General features: G+C 48.5%; 1 protein-coding gene across 1 annotated transcript in view; it reads right to left on the bottom strand.

Moving 5' to 3' along the window:
* TBX20 (T-box transcription factor 20) overlaps positions 1–21,096 on the bottom strand; it is a 45,100-nt gene extending 24,004 nt beyond the window's left edge. The window contains exons 1-3 of the mRNA XM_056857515.1: positions 20,970–21,096; positions 12,463–12,703; positions 4,120–4,284 (exon numbers count right to left, since the gene is read on the bottom strand). Of these exons, the coding sequence (XP_056713493.1) occupies positions 4,120–4,284; positions 12,463–12,703; positions 20,970–21,096 (533 nt within the window). The remainder of the gene's footprint in view (positions 1–4,119; positions 4,285–12,462; positions 12,704–20,969) is intronic.
* Between the last annotated feature and the right edge of the window lie 781 nt (positions 21,097–21,877).

The raw sequence follows: 21,877 nt of genomic DNA, 5'->3' as shown, positions 1-21,877 counted from the left end.
CATTGAAATCAATAGGACTTAGTTCCAAGTGAACCTAAGGTAGATTGAGATGGCTGAAACAGACTCATTAAGTTCTTCATTTGCAGACTAGATCATGAATAATAGCTTTCCTTTCACGATCTTTATTATTACCTGGGCCTTTCATTCCTTTTGCAATCACAAGCATAATTTTATTTAGTTAACTGATGCTTAATGTTTCCATTCCAGCTTATTATAAGTGTGTTCATGGCTATGACTTTTCCAAACGGAAGACAGATTGTCTCTCCTCACCATTCTTCTTTCTGAGCAAGGCTTCAAGTAATAAGGAGTGGCTCCTTTAACAAGGAACAGTATAGCCAGAGCACAGTAAGAGCTGGTGTGGGGTAGGGGTTAAAGTGCTGGACTATATAACCAGGGTGATCCAGGTTCAAATCCCAACTGTGCCATGAGAGTCAGTGGCTAGTCTCAGGCCAGTCACAGTCTCTCACATGAACACATGAAGCTGCCTTATACTGAATCAGACCCCTTGGTCCATCAAAGTCAGTATTGTCTACTCTGACCGGCAGTGGCTCTCCAGGGTCTCAGGCAGAGGTCTTTCACATCACCTCCTTGCCTAGTCCCTTTAACTGGAGAAGCCAGGGATTGAACCTAGGACCGTGTTGGCGAACCTATGGCACGCGTGCCGACTCCAGCACGGGTCGCCCTCTCTGCCGGCATGCATGGCTCAGCTGGGCGACGGGGCCCCCGCCCCTTTCCCTGGACTCCCCGCCGCCGGCTTTGAACTGCCTGCAGGCAGTGCGGAGTAGTTCAAAGGCCCCGCCCCCTTCCCTGGACTCCCCGCCGCCCAGCCTTTCCCCTCTCCCCCCTCCCCGGCCAAAAAACCCTTTGCGGGGTGCACGAGGTGGCTGCCGCCCTCCAGCCCCCTTCTCCCTCTCCCCAGCCAAAAACCCCTTTGCGGGATGCACAAGGCGGCTGCCGCTCTCCAGCCCCCTTCTCTCTCCCCCGCTCCCCGGCCAAAAACCCCTTTGCAGGGCGCACGAGGCAGCTGCCACCTCGTGTGCCGGCCCTCCAGCACCCTTCCCTTTCTCCCTCCGTGCCTTCCATGGGCAAAACCCTTTTCCTGGGCGAGCAAGGCAGCTGCCCTGCAGCCCCCTTTCCCCTCTTCCTCCAAAACCCCCTTCCTGGGCGCGCGAGGTGGCAGCGCGCCGGCCCAGAAAACCCATTCTCTCCCCCCCCCCCGCCAGAAGCCCCTTTCCTCAGCTTGCGAGGCTGCAGCTGCCTCTCATGCTGGCCCAGAAGCCCCCTTCCCCACCAAAAAACCCTTTCCTTGGCGCGCGAGGCGGCTGCCGCCCTGCTCACCAGCCCAGAAGCCCCCTTCCTTCCCTGGCCAGAAAGCTCTTCCTTCCTTTCCTTTCCCTCCCTCCTTCCCTCCCTGAAAACTTTCCTGATTCCAGCAAATGCCTGCTAGGTCTCTCCAGGACCTCCTCAAGAATGGAGAATACGGCCCTCCCACAACTGGTAGACTGCCTCTGAATGTGAAGGTACCACTATGGATGTCTGGTTCCCAGCTATATTAATTCTAATGCAGTTTTTGTTCTAATGCAGTTTTTTCAGGCAGGGTGGAGCAGTTCAAAGGCCCCGCCCCCTTCCCTGGACTCCCCACCACCCAGCTGAGAGTCCAGGGAAGTTGTTTTTTCTAAACTAAAACCTCAGTATTCAGGTTAAATTGCCGTGTTGGCACTTTGCAATAAATAAGTAGGTTTGGGGTTGCAGTTTGGGCACTCGGTCTCTAAAAGGTTCATCATCACTGACCTAGACCTTCTGCATGCCAAGCAGATGCTCTACCACTGAGCCACAGCCCCTCCCCAGCCTAACCTACTTCACAAGACTGTTGATATGATAAACTGGAGGAAAGATGTACACTTTCCAGAGTTGTGTGGAGAATAGGCTGGATATGAGCAAATATATTCTGTACATACAACCTAACAGATTTTTTTTTTTTTACCAATCACTTTTACCAATCATTTTGCCCTCTGCTGGATCACACAGGATCTGGGTTAGGGTGCAGTTCATTTAATAAGGGGTTAACAGCAAGCATGGCTCATATTGCCAAGGGAATTAATCCACATTCAATATCAGTCTTAAAGAAACAAAGAAAAAAGAAGACCCAGAAAGCAATGGAAAATTTAGGTACAAGCTAGAACTCATAAAGTTGACATTTCTATCCAGAGTCTAGGCTAGTTTGTATAGCTTTTAAAGCCAACTTGTATTCTATGCTGAGAAACCCTTTAAAAGTTTCACAATAGATTTTTTAAAGGAATTTTGACCTGCACCTTCACAGCAAGAAAAAAAAAAACTGCTTTGCATGTTGACAGCAGGAAAAGAAGGATTTAATGGTCATTGGTAATGAAGGTTTATGAATGGAAATGCTTTCAGCCGATTATTGCATAATCCTTGTTCATCAGCCTTGGCAGTTGTAGTGCTGAAAGTTGTTTCTATACATAAAGGATGTGGGGAAGGCCTGAGGGTATGAATGTCACCGAGGCTTACGTGCAGTCATCTACGGGGAGATTCACTTCTTTAAGTAAACCTATGCACGTGGCTTTCTGGAATCAGCAAGTTAATTTCATGTGACTGAATCCTGAAATAACACCCATCACTATTTCATCACCTACATTTAAATACATATGGATGTGCGGCTTTGCTATCGGAGACTTAGAAACCAGAAACAGTGAATTTAAAGTTACAAACCGCAAATCTATTTACAATAAGCACAGTGACCCCCGATGAAGGCAATAACAGGTATTAGAGTCACACAGAAGCTGAGATTCAAGTTTTGTGCAGCTCTATTCTGTGCACGTTTCCTGAGAAGATTTCAGCGGTGGATTGCTCCCAAGTAAGAAGACATAGAATCGTTGCCCTGGAAAATCAGGTGCATAGCAGATAAAGAACCAAACCAGAAAATGGGTTTATTCCATTTGAATATCTGTTTGGAAGCATCTCCAGGAAAAAGCTGCTCACGTTTTCAATATTGGCTTAGTTTATGTCTTCAGCATTAAAAATCTACCGGAGGTGGGGGTGGGGGTTGGGAGAAAATTTAACACAAAACACATCCAAAAATTTTAAGAGCATATGGAGTTACAGTATTAAAAAATCTAAATTTGGTGGGAAAGTGGCATTAGAATTATTGATCATTACTGTCTATAATTATTGTACCATATAAGATGGCATCACCTTAGAGAAACCACTATAAGTATTGCTTGCTTTGAAAGCACTCCTAAGAAGGTCCACTCTAAACCTCACTCAGATCTATTCAATGTGGCTTACTCTCAGGAAAGTGTTCTTAGGATAAATTTGGAAAACTGCTCTCTGCATGGTTGTGGCACAGTACATGTATTATTTTGATAACTTTGTAATCAACCCACTCTGTATTAAATAGCCGGAATTGAGGAGAACCTACAACTCATGTCACTGTGTTACATCTTAAAGAGGGGGCAGACCCAACTAGTGTCCTCTGTAATGTGTGCAATAAATATCTAGTCTATGTAGCATAGAGATACCCACCGCAGGAATGGAAAGCGGTCAGGTCCTAGGTGTGAGAATCTTTATTCAATGTCCCTACCCTAGCCAGTGTGGTGTAGTGGTTAAGTGCGGTGGTTTGGAGCGGTGGACTCTGATCTGGAGAACCGGGTTTGATTCCCCACTCCTCCACATGAGCGGCGGAGGCTAATCTGGTGAACTGGATTTGTTTTCCCACTCCTACACATGAAGCCAGCTGGGTGACTTTGGGCTAGTCACAGTTCTCTCTGAACTCTCTCAGCCCCACCTACCGCACAGGGTGTCTGTTGTGGGGAGGGGAAGGGAAGGTGATTGTAAGCTGGTTTGATTCTCCCTTCAGTGGTAGAGAAAGTCGGCATATAAAAACCAACTCTTCTTCCTCTCATGGCCACAGATTCTGTGGCTTGCTTAAAACCAGCTGGGGAAACAATTTGAACAAAACTTTCAGATCATATTAAGTGTTATTTCCTTGGGCTTTTGGCATCTGCCAGTTCCTGATACAACTTTTGAAAACTACCAAGAAAATATGCAGCAGAGGTTTCAAGGTGCAGTAAGAAAACTATAAGTTAAGAATGGACTGACCTTGCTGGCAGAGGAGGGTCAGCTTTGCCCGCTACCAGCCACGAAGACCTGTGGTAGGCATATCTGTATCTTTTGTTGTCCACAGGAACGATATCCATTAGCACAATGAACTTGGCTTCCGGATCCACGCCCGAAAAGGAAACCCTAATGGTTGGAAACATTCTTCTGAAATAGACAGAAGCAAAGGAGGTGATGGATATATACAAATAAGACCCTAGAGAAAAGAACCCTTCGGAAACTGATCAGAAACAGACATTATTGCAGGGCCACCAGAGAGAAAGGGAAATTCCAAACATGCCTGTATATCTCTGCTCGGTAAGGTTTAAAAACAAGCCAAAGCTCCATGCAATAGATGTGGATTGAAGCCACTCCATATTTTAAATATTTTAAATATATTAGGGATGGGTATATGATTTACGGCCCCCATGCAATATGAAAAACAGTGTTGCTGGAAGGCTCACCCTTATCCCCTTGCTTCCAGTTGTATGCTGAACTGCAGAAAACTCAAGAGGAACAGAATAATAATAATAATAATAATAATAATAATAATAATAATAATAATAATAATAATTTTTATTTGCATCCCGCTCTCCCCTGGTGAGCTGGGCTCAGGGTGGCTAATGTCATAAAAGTGTACATAAAATACAAAAGTTAAAAACAATCTAATCATAACTAGATTAATATACTAAGCAGATGGCACCTAAAGCTACTCCCCCTTAGGGAGGGTGTTATAACACGGTGGTCTTGCATCAACAGCCACCGTCGATGTCACTCAGTCTGGGAGAGGGAAAGAAGGACAGAGATGGAAAGACAAGGGGATAGTGAAACACAGAAAGGAAAAGGGGAGGACGGGGAGGGAGGGAAGAAGAATTTATTTTTATACCCCACTTTTCTCTATCTTTAAGGAGTCTCAAAGTGGCTTACAATCCCTTCCTCTCCCCACAAAAGACACCTTGTGAGGTAGGTGGGGCTGAGAGAGTTTGGAGAGAACTGTGACTAGCCCAAGGTCACCCAGCAGCCTTCATGTGGAGGACTTGGGGAATCGAACCTGGTTCTCCAGATTACAGTCTGCCACTCTTAACTACTACACCATGCTGGAAGGGAGGAAATAAAGGACATGACCTAAGGGGAAAGGGGAGGGAGGAAGGCCATGCTCTAGATGTAATAGTGTTGCTGTCCTCAACCATAAGCCTGGAGGAACATCTCTGTCTTACATGCCCTGCAGAATTGGGTTAAGTCCTGCTGGGCCCAGGTCTCATTGGACAGAGAGTTCCACCAGGCTGAGTCCAGGGCCAAAAAAGAAGATGAGGTGGCAGCAGAAGCAGCTGATCCATGAGAACCCAAGAGCACTGGGTCTTTGGAGACCATGAGCCATATTGAAAAGGGGGACATGGTGGTAACAGGCTGAACGGAGACTGCACAGAAGGGGAAAAGAATGAGGGGATAAGAGAACAAAGCCACATTTCGATGTGCCGATCTCCAACATCTGCATCATATCTCCTCCCCACACATCCTGGCAGTGTGGGGAAGGCATGTATAGCTCTGGACTTTGGATGAGACACAGAAACATGAGTCATCCATGCTTCTGCTCTGCATCATGCCCCAAACCACCCACCAGTGTTAAGATCACACACCCCTTAACGTTGTACATGAACAGTACAGTCTTAAGTAGAGTCTTCCTGGGGAGGAGGCTTGGCACCCTCAGGCACCCCAAATCCCTGGCCCTGTGTCTGTATCCTATGCAACTCTTGGCCAACAACTCGAGGAGGAGGAGGGAGGAGGAAGAGGAGGAGGCGGAGGAGAAGAGTTAGTTTTTATATAGCAGCTTTCTCCACCACTTAAGGCAGAATCAAACCGGCTTATAACCACCTTCCCTTTTCCTCCCCACAATAGACACCCTGTGAGGTAGGTGGGGCTGAGAGAGTGTGACTAGCTCAAGGTCACCCAGCTGGCTTCATGTGTAGGAGCGAGGAAATAAATCCAGTTCCCCAGATTAGCCTCCGCCACTCATGTGGAGGAGTGGGGAATCAAACCCAATTATCCAGATCAGAGTCCACTGCTCCAGACCACCACTCTTAACCACTTGGCTCTCACATCACCTATTACAGGCTTAGCTATATGTTCTAGGGATCTATAGGTAAGACGTTCTAGGGATCTATAGGCAATCTGTGACTGACTGCAGCTCACTGTTGCATGTACTCTTTCTGGCTAGCCAGGATTTGCCTATGTGTGAAATAGCCTTAAAAACAATTTCATTATGGAAGCAATTGACAAAATTCTTTAGCTCCCCTGGTGACTCGCCTAAGACCAACAGCTGCCAGTGCTCATGAATTGCTGCCATAATTAATGCAATTCATGGATGGGGGGAGGGGGGTAATTTGCCAAATCAACTTGTAAGGATCTTTCATGCATGCATCAGACTCCTGACATCAAAATAACTCCTTTTGGCCTCCCCAAATATATCTTGTATGTGTGTGTAAAGTGCCTTCAAGTCACAGCCGACTTATGGCGACCCCTTTTTGGGGTTTTCATGCAAGAGACTAACAAGAGGTGCTTTGCCAGTGCCTTCCTCTGCACAGCAACCCTGGTGTTCCTTGGTGGTCTCCCATCCAAATACTAACCAGGGCTGACCCTGCTTAGCTTTGGAGATCTGACGAGATCAGGCTAGCCTGGGCTATCCAGGTCAGGGCAAATATATTTTACACCCTTTAAAAATAATAACGGCCTGTATTCTACTCCGAAAAGGAAACAATAAAGGAGAAAGGAAACCTCTGAATGACAGGAACAAGGGGTACAGAGTACCAAAGGTCTAAAAAAAATAATTATAGAAGCATCAAAAAATACCAAAAGAGGGGTATGTGTGTGTGTGTGTGTGTGTGTGTGTGTGTGTGTGTGTTTCAAAAATTACAAAATGTAATAGAAAATACGAAGGATTGTTATTACAATTACAAATGTATAAGATTGCACCATAGTATGTTTGCAGTTCAAAAACAGCAACAAATAGGAACACTATCAGAATTTTTTTCATTCTCATTCATGCATATATATTATTCACACAGATCAACCACTGGGTAAGAGCCTTAATGTTTGTCTTTAAGTTTTACCACACTACATACTATGAATTTGCTTTTGAATTTCTGGCTTCCAAATTAATCAGCGCAAGGTCGTTCATGACTGAGGAAGATTCATACACTGAAACAGGAATTTAGCCGTCATCTTGTCTTGTGTGCCCGTCCCAAGCATGTAAAATTGCCATTTTGAACATGAATAGGATACCTGCATTGAAAATTGTCATTTGCTGTATCTGGCTTGTAAAAAAAAAAAAAAAAATTTCCGATAGTGTTCCTATCTGTTGCCATTTTTGAACTGTGGACATATTATGGTACAGTCTTACACTTTTGTAATTGTAATAAGATGAAGAGTTGGTTTTATATGCCGATTTTCTCTACCTTTCAAGGAGACTCAAACTGGTTTACAATCTCCTTCCCTCTCCTCACAACAGACACCCAGTCAGTCAGTCAATCAAGTCTTTATTTGGTACACAACCAGCAAAGTTGCAAAAAGTCTAATACACAGGTATATCTAACCTGCCATCCAAATGCAATGGATGGGATACAACACCCCACAATAAAATTTAAAGCTGACTATAACTATAAAGTACACATATAAAGCCCAACAAATCACCTAAATAAAGTTATCTTTACTAGGTAGCCCTTCATTTAGGTCACCACTTTATCTTTGCAAATTTTAAGAGCTATAGCTAAAAATCTAGCACAATTCAATATAAACTCCGGGTTTGTCTCAAATAATAGTTTCTGGCTTATTTCAGCATCGGTAATTCCATGCCATCGCTTTATTATTGGAGAAATAAGCTTCATTCTACTTGCTTCATAAAACCTACAGTGCAATATGATATGGTCCATCAACTCAATCCTCCCTGATCCACTGTGAGGTAGGTGAGGCTAAGAGAATGTGACTAGCCCACGGTCACCCAGCTGGCTTCATGTGGAAGAGTGGGGAAACCAACCCGGTTCTCCAGACTAGAGTCCACCGCTCTTAACCACGGCACCATGCTGACTCTTTGTATTTTCCATTACATTTTGTAATTTTGGAATTATATATACACCTTTTGGTATTTTTTTATGCTTCTATAATTATCTTTCAGGCCTCTGGTACTCTGTACCCCCTTGTTCCTGTATTCTACTCCACGTAATGAAGTGGGAAGCCTTCCTCCAACTTAAGGAAGAAGGTTTCCCACTTTGCTGAGCAGATTGTAGGCCACCATAGCATGTTCATTGTATATGGTGCTCCACAGAGAACAAAATGACAAGCCCCTAGCCCGGAGCCTGCAATCTACACTTTGAGTCAAAATATACAACAAAAGACAGAAATAAAGAAGGGAAGACTGTTTCCATTCCACTTACGCACACTGAAGGCCAGACTAAGGGTGGTGGAAAGCACAGTCAAGTTGCAGCTGACTTATGGCGATCTTGTTGGGTTTTCCCAACGTGGTGCAGTGGTTAAGAACGGTGGTTTGGAGCTGTGATCTGGAGAGCCTGGTTTGATTCCCCACTCCTCCACATGAGCAGCGGAGGCTAATCTGATGAACTGGATTTGTTTCCCTACTCCTGCACATGAAGCCAGCTGGGTGACCTTGGGCGAGTCACACTCTCTCAGCCCCACCTACCTCACAGGGTGTCTGTTGTTGGGAGGGGAAGGGAAGGTGGTTGTAAGCCAGTTTGAGTCTCCCTTAAGTGGTAGAGAAGGTTGGCATATAAAAACCAACTCTTCTTCTTCCAAGGCAACAAGCAAACAGAAGGGGTTTGTCATTGCCTGCCTCTGTGTAGTGACCCTGGATTTCCTTGGTGGTTTCCCATCCAAATACTAACCAGGACAGATCCTGCTTAGTTTCTGAAAGTTGATGTGGCAAGGGGTATTTCTAGGGTCATCTTAATGGAGGGTACCCTAGTATGTACTCCATCCACCTGATGTCTACAGAGCATTTATGCTTGCCAGGTTTAATATTTTTCCATCAGCCATTTTACATGGTAGATATAACAGCATTCCTCTCAGTGACAGGGGTTCTCCATGCATGGTTGAGGTACCTGATTCATACGTTACTGCACTGTAAGTTTTACTTGAGGCAGAGGAGCATTTATATTAGACCTTTGTTGTTGAGTGCTTAGAGTTTCTCAGACCAGTAGTTGGTGGAGTATCTTTTTATCAGACAGAAATTCTTTCATCACTCAACAAGTAGCCAGATACCTGCTAGCTGTATCAAGGATATGCGAACTGCTAGTAGGCACCCCTAAATAATGTTACTAACAATTTTATTTTAATGCTTAAGTGCCATCAAGTCACAGCCAACTTCTGGTGACTCAGTAGAATTTAAGGCAAGAGATAAATGGAAGGGGTTTGCCATCGCCTCCCTCTACATCACCAACTACCCAATCCTTTTCAGCCAAGGATGGCAGGGATCGGATCTGGGACCTTCTGCATGTGAAGCAGATTCTTTACCACTGCGCCACAGCCCTTCTCCTAACCTTAACCCATTGCTGTTTATGCCTGGGAGGTTTTGCCTTGGATTTGCCGCTCTCTAGATGCACATTTTCCCCATCCGAATTCTCAAAACTCTGCATGGGGGCTGACAAATTGGATGGGAAAAATGTGCATCTAGAGAGCGGCAAATCCAAGGCAAAACTTCCCATGCATAAGAAAAGTGTCAACAGAGAAAGTAATACTCTTTTTTCTAGCCATGAATTTTTGGCTTTCATTGCTATGACCCAAGAAGAAAAGGAATAAAACTGAAGGCCCAATTCTAGGCACACTTCTGTCCAATTTCAAAGGAGAAATTGCCAAGTCAGTCGACAGAAGTGAAAAGATTGCCCTGAAGCAGCATGAAGCTTTCACCCTGATGTCAGGCAGCCGAATCCACAGTGGACCCTATCTTTCTATTGTTCTTTTCGCCCATCTCCCCCCCCAACAGGCTTCAAGGTGGCGCTCATGGCCCTTCCCCTGTTTTATCCTCCCAACAACTTTAAAAGGTAGGCAAGACTGAGAGAGGATGACTAGCCTAAGATCATCTAGAGAACAGGGCTCTGAAGCCAGGCCTCTCTAGTGGGACAGTCAGACCACTACAGCTTACCCTAGAACTCTCTCACCCTCTAACTTGGTGTCATTTTATTTTCAAACTAAGCCACTCCAGAGACAATGATCAAGAATACCCAAGTTGGGTACGTTGGGTTTGGTAAGGTTGCAAACTGGGCCCTTAATATTGCAACTGATAGTGTCTTATGTCTTCTTAGCAGTTATCCAACCATGTTTAGCATTCTAAGGAGGTGGGGCTCCTTCGGGGATGCTTTTTAGTGAGAGGGTTGCCAAAAGAATCTTTAAAAAAGACACCTCAATTTCCCCTTTTCAGTACTATACATTTGGCTTAAGCAAAAGGTGTAATTATATCATCTTACTATTGAAAGTGTGAAAGTTATTGCAAAGTGAATATTCAGATTATCATTTTCTGAACACACAGCTTGAGACATAGCAGAAAAGACCACTCCTGTTCTGCTCTGCAACAATACTAATTAGCAATAATACTAATAAAGTAATCATATTGGTGGAATCAACATAAGGGCTCATATTCTGCCCTTCTTTTCATGCCAGTGCTGATGCTTTACTGGGGAGGGGAGCACAGAATTTTCTCTGCATCCCAAATTTTATCAAATTGATGCCTCAGAAAAACCTACAGACAGGATGACATCAATATGGTTGTTTATTTGTTCATTTAATTCAGGCATTTTAACCTCACCTATCTCCCCACAGACCCTCCCCGCAAGTGCTTTCCACATGGCAATAGTGACACTCAGTGTGATTCAATATCCTGCATATTTGTTTTCACAAGGAAACTGCTGTCCTGCACTATTTATAAAATAACGGCAGGAACAATAGATCTGTGGGGCCTGCAAGGCACTCATCCAAGGTGGGCTAAGTGATATATGCAGGTTCATCACCCGGTGACTGTGACATAAACCAATGACATGCACCTGTGAAACAGCCAGGGCAGATCAAGCCCAGTTTGGCCCCTGCACTGGACTGGATGTTGCTCACATGGGAGACAGCAGAGTGCAAAGTAACCGAGGGTGTTTTCACACATGCCAAATAATGCACTTTCAATCCACTGTCAATGCACTTTGTTGCTGGGTTTTACTGTATGAAATGGCAAAATCCACTTGCAAATGTGGATCAAATTTAAGTGCATCAAATGTGGATTGAAAGTGCATTATTCAGAATGTGTAAAAGCGCCCAGAGTGAGGAGACACTGAGTGGCGGAAGAGGGACTCGGCTCTTCTCCATAAAGGTTAGGGAACCTTTCCTAGCGGAAACCTTGGGGGGGGGGTAGGTAGTTATTCTTCATTCCCAAACTATGCACACTTCCTCCTACCAAATCCTATACACACCCTCATCTACAAATTCACTGGGTGACCTCAGACCGGGCACCCTCTCTCTGCCAAGCCTACCCCACAGGATTGCTGTGAGGATAAAAGGGAGGAGCGCAGGGAAAGCCCTTAGCTCCTGAGGAGAAGAGTGGGGATTTAAGAACATAAGAAAAGCCATGCTGGCCCACCAGGTCCTGCAGTCTGTTCACACAGTGGCCAACCAGGTGCCTCTAGGAAGCCACAAACAAGACGACTGCAGCAGCATTATCCTGCCTGTGTTCCAAAGCACCTAATAAAACAGGCATGTTCCTCTGATTCTGGAGAGAATCGGTATTACTAGTATCCATTTTTACTAGTAGTCATGAATATCCCTCTCCTCCATGAACACGTCTGCTCCCCTCTTAAAGCTTTCCAAGTTGGCAGCCATCACCACATCCTGGGTCAGGGAGTTTCACAATTTAACTATATTTAAAAGTACTCAGTAAATAAATGATTTCACCCTCTTTGAGCTGTACAAGGGCAACCATGAAATTAAAAAAAATATGCCAGCGTGGTGTAGTGGTTAAGAGTGGTGGTTTGGAGCGGTGGAGTCTGATCTGGAGAACTGGGTTTGATTCCCCACTCCTCCACATTAGTGGTGGAGGCTAATCTGGTGATTGTGGTTGGTTTCCCCACTCCTACACACCAAGCCAGCTGGGTGACCTTGGGCTAGTCACAGCTCTCTTGGAGCTCTCTCAGGCCCACCTACCTCACAAGGTGTCTGTTGCGGGGAGGGAAAGGGAAGGTGATTGTAAGCCGGTTTGATTCTCCCTTAAGTGGCAGAGAAAGTCAACATATAAAAACCAACTCTTCTTCTTCTGTCGCCGTTGTTCTTAAGGGGAAAATATTTCCGGCAGTCCCGGGATCTTACCTCCCGGATTTGGTGATGATCATCTCGGTGCCCAACTCGTGGAATTTGTCCCAGAGCTCCTTGGTCTCCAGGCTGCAGGAGATCTTGGCCATTTCCTCGCTGGGGATGACGGGGGTGGTGGGGATCAGGGGCTCGGTGCACAGCGAAGAGGGGCTGCCCCCGCCGCCGAAATCCCCCTGGGGGTCCAAGACGGGCAAGTCGGCCAGAGGCTGAGAGCAGGAGGACTTCTCCACGAATTGTTCTGCAAGGGGGCAGAGAGAGAGGAGGAGGAGAGGGCGGGAAAGGGCGATCGCCCGGTGAGAACGAGCCCGCTGAGAAACAGCCGCATCCGCGTCGAGAAATCCCAAATCGCCCTCCCAGAAAAAGGCCAGAAGACCCATCGGAGAAACCCGGGATTGCCGACCAGTCTACGGCGGTGAAATTGACACGCGCGCAGATCTGCGAGAAATGAAATTGACTATCATGAAATCGACAACGTCTTAGTGATTGTAGAGGATCAGGGCAACTTTTTTCTCTCTCGATTTGCTGAATCGTATGCTTTTCTGAGCCCTGACCTGGATGGCCCAGGCTAGCCTGATCTCCTCAGATCTCAGAAGCTAAGCAGGGTCGGTCCGGGTTAGTATTTGGATGGGAGACCACCAAGGAATACCAGGGTTGCTGTGCAGAGGAAGGCACTGGCAAACCACCTCTGTTAGTCTCTTGCCTTGAAAACCCCCCAAAAAGGGGTCGCCATAAGTAGGCTGCGACTTGACGGCACTTTACACTCACACATGCTTTTCTGAGGATAACCTGAATTAAGGGCTGTCTTTTTCCCTCCTCCCCCAAGCCCCCCACGTCTAAGCGCCCATCCTTTTGAAAAGCGGGCCGTGGAAAACCCCAGGACGCAGCAACAGAAACCAACCCCGCTTAAACCCCTTTCGTTTCAGCGGAGAAATTTAAGTATCTGCTTCAATCTCTCCAAGGGATTCAGAGCTGCGCGGGGTGGGCTGGATTGGCGCCCAGCATTCGCAAACGCATCGGGAGCGTCTGCGCCTCCCCATACGAAAATATAGAGGTCCCGTTATCCTGACCCTAACAATAAAATACCGAGATCCTAACCAGACTTTATAACCTTCTAAGCCCTTTGACTTCAAGGGTGTAACTCTGCTGACATTTTAAAAACCTGCAATGCTGTGCTCGTTTACTCGGGCGTAAACACAGTTGAATCCTATGGAATTTACTTCCGAGTAAGCATGCTGTCAGATTGGGCACAAAAGCGCCTCTTTATGGTTTCCTTTCTCTCTGTGTGTGTGTTTGCTAATTCTAGTTTGCTTTTCCGAGGGCAGCCGGAACCCGAGGACTCAAGGATCAAAGCGTCCAGACAGCTTTCAATCTACCCACGGCCACCTCCAATTACGGAGGATTACAAACGATCAACGTTATGGTTTTTGTTTTAAAGGGTTGTATAGAGGAAAGTTTATCTCTGTAGCCGATACTTTTTCATTCTGTACTGTGCCCAGTGTTCTTGAACAGGTCAGTCAGGAAAGGAGGGGAACTCTGGATTGAAGAATGGGCAAACTTTCTATTTGCACAGGACGCTTCGTCTGACAGTATAGAAAAGACACTTAAGGCACGGAGCCTTACTTCGAACAGCATTGGGGTGGTTTTGCCCGAGTCCTAAAACTACCAAAATCCCAAACCCTGCGGCAGGCACCTCAGGAAGGACAGCAGCCTCCGTCTGTTGTGGCCAAATTAAAGAGGAGTCCAGTAGCACCTGAAAGACTATGCTGGATCAGTTTTGTTAGTCTTTATTAGGACTTTTGTTTGACCTCACAGCAGACCAGACACAGGCGGGGTCGGCAATGCAAACGGACCGGGAAGGTCAGACCAAAGGTGCCCGGATCTGGCCCGGCTAAGGCAAGCTTGAAGGTGGCGCTTGAGCCTAGCCCACGGAGGTGTCTTTACCTGTGTGTGTAAAGTGCCTTCAAGTCGCAGCGGACTTATGGCGACCCCTTTTGGGGTTTTCATGGCAAGAGAGACTAACAGAGGTGGTTTGCCAGTGCCTTCCTCTGCACAGCAACCCTGGACTTCCTTGGTGGTCTCCCATCCAAGTACTAACCAGGGTTGACCCTGCTTAGCTTCTGAGATCTGATGAGATTAGGCTAGCCTGGGCCATCCAGGTCAGGGCGTCTTTACCTAGTGGAGGGATTTTAATAACCCCGGTTTTAAACTGTGACTCTCCGATAGGCAGTAGAAAAGAGCCAGAGTCCAGTAGCACCTTAAAGACTAACACAATTTCTGGCAGGGTATGAGCTTTCGTGAGCTACAGCTCACTTCTTCAGAACTGTGACTCAGGAAAGCTCATACCCTGCCAGATTTTCATTAATCTTTAAGGTGCTACTGGTCTCTGGCTCTTTTCTACTGCTACAGACTAATACGACTACCTTTCGTGATCTATCTCCAGTATGCGCACAGCTTTCCGGGGCTAGGGGCTCTTTCCTCGGAAGCGTCCGGTAGAACTCGATGGGACTTTCTTCTGAGTAAAGCTAAACGGAGCCTCAATACTCCCCCCCCCCAATCTAGCACGAAGTTTTGCAGAGAACATTTTTCACTCTCCAGGCCCACCAGAGGAACCGAGACGTTGTGAAAAGGAGAGGGCGAGTGAGGGGGGGGTGGCCTGTGCGAGGGTGGGGGACACGATTAGGACGTTTGCTTCCGCAGGCCTGAAGCAGAGGGGGCGAGAAACCCAGGCACGCTTAAAGTCCTTTTTACACCCCGCTGATTTTAACTAGCGGTTGCAGCGGAACCTGCTGAAATCAAAGATGGGCCCCTCGGTGATATGAGGGTGGTGGGGGGGGGGGTCCATCGTTCCAGGCCCGCTGTCCTCAGAACTTTCTAGCTTTCTTTGATCTGAGTTTTTCAGCTTCCTCTCTGGAGAATGGACCTGGGTGGTTCCGAAGAGACCCACGTGGAAACGGCAGATGGATCCCGCGAAGAAGGCCGGGCATTCGACCTTGTCGGGCGTCTTTTCTGTTTGCAGGATGGTTGTCACGCTCCACGAAGGCTGTGCGTCAGAAGCGCAGACGGGGTTTACAGAACTGGGCGAAAGAGCCGAACGGTACAGGCTGGCCCGTTCCCAGGATAAAATACCCGTGAATCTCTACCGAATAAAGGCATAGAAAGAACAGTACAGCAGCAGGAAGCGATGCAAAGTGACTGGTTTGTCCCCTGTGTGTTTGTGTTAAGTGCTGTCAAGTCGCTTCCGACTCATGGCGACCCTATGAATCCTCCAAAACGCCCTATCCTTAACAACCTTGCTCAGGTCTTGCAAATTGAGGGCCGTGGCTTCCTTTATGGAGTCGATCCATCTCTTATTGGGTCTTCCTCTTTTCCTGCTGCCTTCAACTTTTCCTAGCATGATTGTCTTTTCCAGTGACTCTTGTCTTCTCATAATATGGCCAAAATACGATAGCCTCAGTTTAGCCATTTTAGCTTCTAGGGTCAGTTCAGGTTAGATTTGATTTACAACCCACTGATTTGTAACACTCCGTATCCGTATCCGTAACACTCTCCTCCGACACCACATTTCAAAAGGAATTCACTTTCTTCCTATCAGCTTTCTTCATCTGTCCCATAGCGAAGATAGTAATTCCAGAGGAGGGGGCCGCCCTCCTAGTCCTGTGGCACCTTAAGGACTAACGACATGTATTCCCACTTCTTGAGTCCGAGCTCTTTGCACCAAGTATGCTTCCACTGCAGACATATTGGCTTATAACGCCAAGGGTAAACATATCTGCATTGGGACTGTGCATAAGATGAAGTGAGCTCTGACTCAGGAAAACTTTTGCGGGAATGTAGGTGGTTAGTCCTTGAAGTGCCACAGGATTCCTGATTTGTTGCGCAAAGGTTAGCAGCCGGTGAGTCCACCCAGGGCCCCAATCCGCCGAGAAAGTTCTCTCCCTCAAGCCCCGCTGGGAAGGCCCGCAAGATCTCCCGACAGGAGAACTTTCCCTGGCTACCCAACCGAGATCTTGGGATTCCAGCCGATAAGGGGCCCTCGACTTCACGAGCCCGTTTGATTGAACGCTGGGAAGAGGGTCTAAAGGCCCCGGTAATCTTCACCCTTTAAAAAAGAAACCACTTGAAGCCCCCCCTCCCCGGGGAGGGGGAATCTGATCCTGAGGGTTTCGCTGGAAGAGGCTTTTGGAAGGGAAACCCAAAATAGACCTTTCCTCGAGGACTGAAACTGACCAGAGACGCAGACAAGGACGGTCTTTCCTTGGGAGGTTTTGCCCTGGATTTGCCACTCTCTAGGTGCACATTTTCCCCATCTGAATTCTCAGAACTCAACAATAAGCCCCCATGCAGAGTTTTGAGAATTCGGATGGGGAAAATGTGCATCTGGAGAGAGGCAAATCCAAGGCAGAACCTCCCATGCATAAATGGCCATTCCCATTTCACTCCGTGGGATTTGACCGCCTAGTAAACATGCTTATGCAACCCCTTTCAGGCGACGTCCCTGGAATGCTTTCGGATCCGCAATCCAACTGGATGGAATTGAATTTAAACACTAGGCTCGCTACACTTCAATGAAAATCAGAATTTGGGGGTTGGGGGTCCCGATCCCGCAGGAGAGTGAGGCCATTTATGCATGGAAGGTTTTGCCTTGAATTTGCCTCTGCATAGATGCATATGGAGCGGCAAATCCAAGGCAAAGCCTCCCATGCATAAATGGCCTGAATTAATCTCCTGTAACCCGAAGAAATCCAATGCCAATTAACTGCAGATCGTGTGACTTTGCGCGGGAACCAAGAGTTATATTTCCTAACCTACCCCACCGGTACTGAGCCACACACATACCCGCCCCTGATATTGGGGGGCTTCGGTTCATGCTTTTCCAGCACCCCGCTTGGAGCACGACCCACAGGTCATTTCTCCTGACAAGTCCCCTCCAAACAAATGTCCTTAACTCTTAGGCAGCTCCCATGAGCTGAAAGGGGGAGAACTTCCCTGAACTTCTTGGCGGGTTGTAACCTTACGATCATTTTTATACTGAAATCAATCATTTTAAGGTCTATGGGATTTGTCCCAAAATGGGACCATGAGATTATGTAATCCTGTACACACCGCTTGCTTAGGACTCACCCCGTTGAACTCTGTGCACTTATTTCGGAGGAAAAACTTGCAGGGGGTGGTATTCTTGCCTTGCACATTTAGGAAACATGAAAGCATTATTATTATTATTATTATTATTTAAATTAACGGTTGCCAAGGAATTAGATTCAACAGCTGTTGCAGAATCCTATACAGGCTTTGCTGGGACTTTAAAGGGGCCCCCTGTGATGGGGGAGGGGGTCGCTTTGACGTTTTGTAAGAGACACTCGCTTGCACCCTGGTCTCGCACCTGGTTACTCGGAAGTAGAGCCCCGCCAACGCAACATAAAGCGCCAGATAGGAACATTTAGCGCTACTTTTCCTGCACAGCTTTCTTGAAAATGAAAAGTGCGGAATCTCTTAGAACGAATTTCCGAAAACAAAATCCATATGAACTGGGACAGACTAGCAGGAAGAAAACCCCAGTTTCCCCCCACTGAGCCCCTTTATACTTCAGCAGATTTGGATGAGATGCATGTTCCGAATAGGTATTCTCGGGAGGCCGGCGGCTCTTGGGAACAGTCATTCAGTATTCTTATATTGCCCTGATGCCGTTGATCACATTCACGTGTAAGTTCAGGCCCGGCTCCCCACCACCGAGGGATGGATGTCCCGTTGGGTCCCATTGCTCAGAACAACCCAGGTGATTTAAGGGAAATCGGCTGTCCCCGGGACTGTGAGTCGGCCTCTCAACCAGCTCTTGCTTCGGTTTCTGCAGGGAAACCGACTAAACCGAAAGGCCGGCCGGTTGGGGCAACCCCCTCTCTGGCCGCTGAAAAGCCAGCAACCTTGGAGGGGAAAAGGCCGCCAGTGGATTCGGGACACGATCCAGAGAAAGCCAAGCGCTGTGTCGGGGCCCGGCTTTAGTGGCAGAGTTCATTCCCTGCCATTGGGAATGAACTCAATGGGGCTCGAAGATGCTTGGATGCCGCCAGGCTTTTCGAATCCTTCTAAAGCAGAGATTCAACAAAAACCTCTTCAAAACAGGTACAGTTTACCCCAGTTATAAAACAAAAACCTAGTGGGTTTAACGGACCCAAAAGATCAGATCATTCTCAATGATCCCGGCACACAAATAAACACTAAAAACCTGGCGTTTTATTATTTTGTTTAAGGAAAAACTGCAGCGGAAAGGGAGAGGCCAGCGTTTTCTAGGAGGCCTGGAGATAGAAACCCACAAGCTACTAATTCTTGTTCTCCGGGGAAAGTGTTTGCAAATAAGCAATCTCGTTTGACCAAATTTGGGAATGAATGAGTATCCAAACCTATCTGCAGTCCTAAGGGTTTGGATGCGGGGGGGGGGGGGAGAGAGCGACGGCGAATTATTTTCCTGTAAAAATTATTTTCCTTAAAAAAAAAAAATCCCCAACCATAATAGCAGAATATTTTAAGGTATTTCTTGACCTTCCTTTCCTATTAGCCAAGGTAGTGGTCATATAGTTTTGTTTGTTTTTTAGACCATGAGTGGCTAAAATGGGGCTGAACAAACAGGAAGACAGGAGAGGAATTGGTAAAATGGGAGTGTTTCAAACCACCCTAAAACCAAGTTGGAAACGACTGAAAAGATGGCTTCGTCTGTCTAAGCTTCCTGTGACCGAAAAATGCCAGTGATGGAGTCCACGAGCCATTCGTAGAAGTTAAGCCAGCTAAACAGCGTGTTCAATCGTTTGGAAAAGGTCGATTGGACTTTCTCGGGTAACTGTGAGCTCCTCGGAGGCAGAGATCTCACGGTTTCGTTATCGGAAAGCTCTCTTTTTTTAAAGCAGCACGCAGCTGTCCGTTTCATCCCCGGAACCTTGAAGCCCCACTTTTACAAGGGGAAGAAAGTTCTGGCCCAGGCAAGAGCCCCATCCGCGTCCGAGTGGCCCCTTTCCTCGGGGCTGGGAATTCACAGCAAGCGGCCGGATCCTCGGCGGGCCTCCGTCTGCTCCTTTTTGCTCAGGGGCGCTGTTGCCGTCCAGTCAAGGGCCCGCAGGATCTCTCGGCCTTAGACGCTTCCTTCCAATGCCGCAGAACTGCTTTCCAGTGGGTCGCGGGTCGCGCTCTAGCGGGGGTTGATCCAATCGATTTCGACTTCCAGGGGATTGCAGGAAAAATAACCAGGGGTCTTGGGGCTGAGAGACTAACAGCAGAAGCTCTCTTGGGCCGGAGGCGGTTTCTTTAGATGCGGTGAACCGATCCTCACTGTGCGCACCTGAAGACCTGGGTTCTAATCCATCACAGCTTGATAACATTTTGCTAGACTTTGAAGGGCGACAAGACTTCTGGTTATTTCCCCTCAATTGCAGCATTTCTTAACTCCGGATCCAGTTGGAAAAGCGGATCCCATCGGATCCGATTCCTCTTGGACTGATAAGTTTTTTTTTCCAGCCTGGATGCTTCGGCCATAAAGGGGTCGTTCCTAATAATAACGCTAATTCCCTTTGCGGCCAGCGGAGCCTCGGGGCAGTTTAATTTCGTTTCGGCAGAAATTTTTGCGAGTCAGACCCCCGGCTCTCTGCTCCGATTCTCCCGGCAACTTTGGTTATAAAAAGTGCCTGCAAAAATCCAGTAGGCTCTGCGCCCGGGGATGAAGCGGCTGAGGCTGAACTGAACTAGAGGCAGGCTCCAAGGCTCTCCAAATGTCTCCTGTTTCGTTTCGCTTCCCCCCGTTGCAAAGAGCGCTCGCAACGGGGCCAGGACCCCTGGTTCGTCCGGCTTTTCTCTTTTAGGAGAAGACCGGGGTTGCCTGGCCAAATTTCCCCGCCCTCGGGTGGAACAGGGGGCTTCTTTAGGAACAGGTTTTGTGTCCTGAAATTAGCCTCTAAAGGCCACTTCACGATTCCAGAGGAGCCACCGCCTGAACGGGCTGCAACCGCCCGCCCGCCGGAGTTTTGCGGCGCTTTCAGGACGTTGGAAAGACGCTGCTCCGTCCACTCTGCAATAAGAAGACCTTCGCCGCCTTGAAGGTGCCACAAGGTCCACGCCGGCCCCCGACCCCCCAAGGTCCAGGAGACTGTGGCCATTTATGCACGGGAGGTTTTGCCGCTCTCGCGATGCTCGTTTTCCCCATCCGAATGCTCAAAACTCTGCGTGTGGGTTTGTTTTTGAGTTTTGAGCATTCAGATGGGGAAAACGTGCATCGAGGGAGCGGCAAACCCAAGGCAAAACCTTGGTGCATAAATGCCCTGGGAGCACTCGCAGTTCTGGGGGGGATTCCTGGCGCCCCCCCCCCCCCAATGCAACCAGAGACCCGCGGCGCGCCTTGCCTTCCGGACCCAGAGGCATTCGGAGGGCTGACCCCCAAGGCGCCGCTCCCTCTCCCTGGCCCCGCCGCCTAGGATCGGGTCCCCCCCCCCCCGGCCAGCCCCTCCGCGCCCGCGCCGGGGACTCACCCAGAGGCTTGATGGTGTTCTCGGGGCCCTCCTTGGCCTTGGGGCCGCCGCTGGCCATGAGCGCGGCGATGGAGAAGGCGTTGGCCCGCGAGGAGAGCTGCGGCTTGGGCGAGGCGCTGTACTCCATGCTGGCCGGGCGGGGAGAGGCGCGGGGGCCCCGGGCGGAGGGCGGCCGGCTCAGGCGCTGCTCATCTCGGCTGGCTGGCCGGCCCCTGGCCGCGTCTGCCCGGGCTGGAGGGCGCGCAGTGCCGTCGGCCCCCCCCGGCCGCCCGCCCTTAATTTGCTGGCCGCCCAGATCCCATCGGCGGGCGGCCAATCAGCGCCCGGCCACGTCAGGCCTCCCTGATCCCGCAGGAAGGGAAGGGGGAGGCGCGGCTCTCCCTCCCGGCCGGCAGCCTCAGGCTCTCGCCTGCCTCTGCCCGTCCCCCCGGGGCGCCCTTTCAGATCGCCTTGCGCTCCACGTGGGGCGCGCCTCCGCTTGGGCTCAGGGGGCGCGTTGGCACCTGGCGGGCTCCGCTGGCTGCCTTTCCCGGACCCCACGGGGTCCCCTGCTTTCCAGGACGCGCGTCCGAAGCAGCCTACTCCGGTGCGGGAAAACCTCGGGTCGGACTGGACCGAATGGCTGAGCCAGCTCCCGGGGTCAATCATTCGGGACTAGTGGTCTCAACTCCTGCGGATTGCTCGCACCGCCTGTTGCTGTCTGTGGGCTCCTGCTGGGTGATTTTCGCATCAATTAACGCGCTATGTTCATAGGCTCTGCTTCTGTCCGGTCTTCGGATACTAGCCATGATGCATACCTGTTCTCTCCAGGATCAGAGGAGCAGGCCTATTATATTAGGTAATTCACAGTGGGTAGCCATGTTAGTCTGTCTGCAGTAGTAGAAAAGGGCAAGAGTCCAGTAGCACCT

The sequence above is a fragment of the Euleptes europaea genome, chromosome 11, assembly GCF_029931775.1.
Source record: "Euleptes europaea isolate rEulEur1 chromosome 11, rEulEur1.hap1, whole genome shotgun sequence".
Taxonomy (NCBI): Eukaryota; Metazoa; Chordata; class Lepidosauria; order Squamata; family Sphaerodactylidae; genus Euleptes; species Euleptes europaea.
The sequence above is the reverse complement of the archived record's forward strand: the minus strand, read 5'-3'. Positions and strand labels throughout refer to the sequence as shown.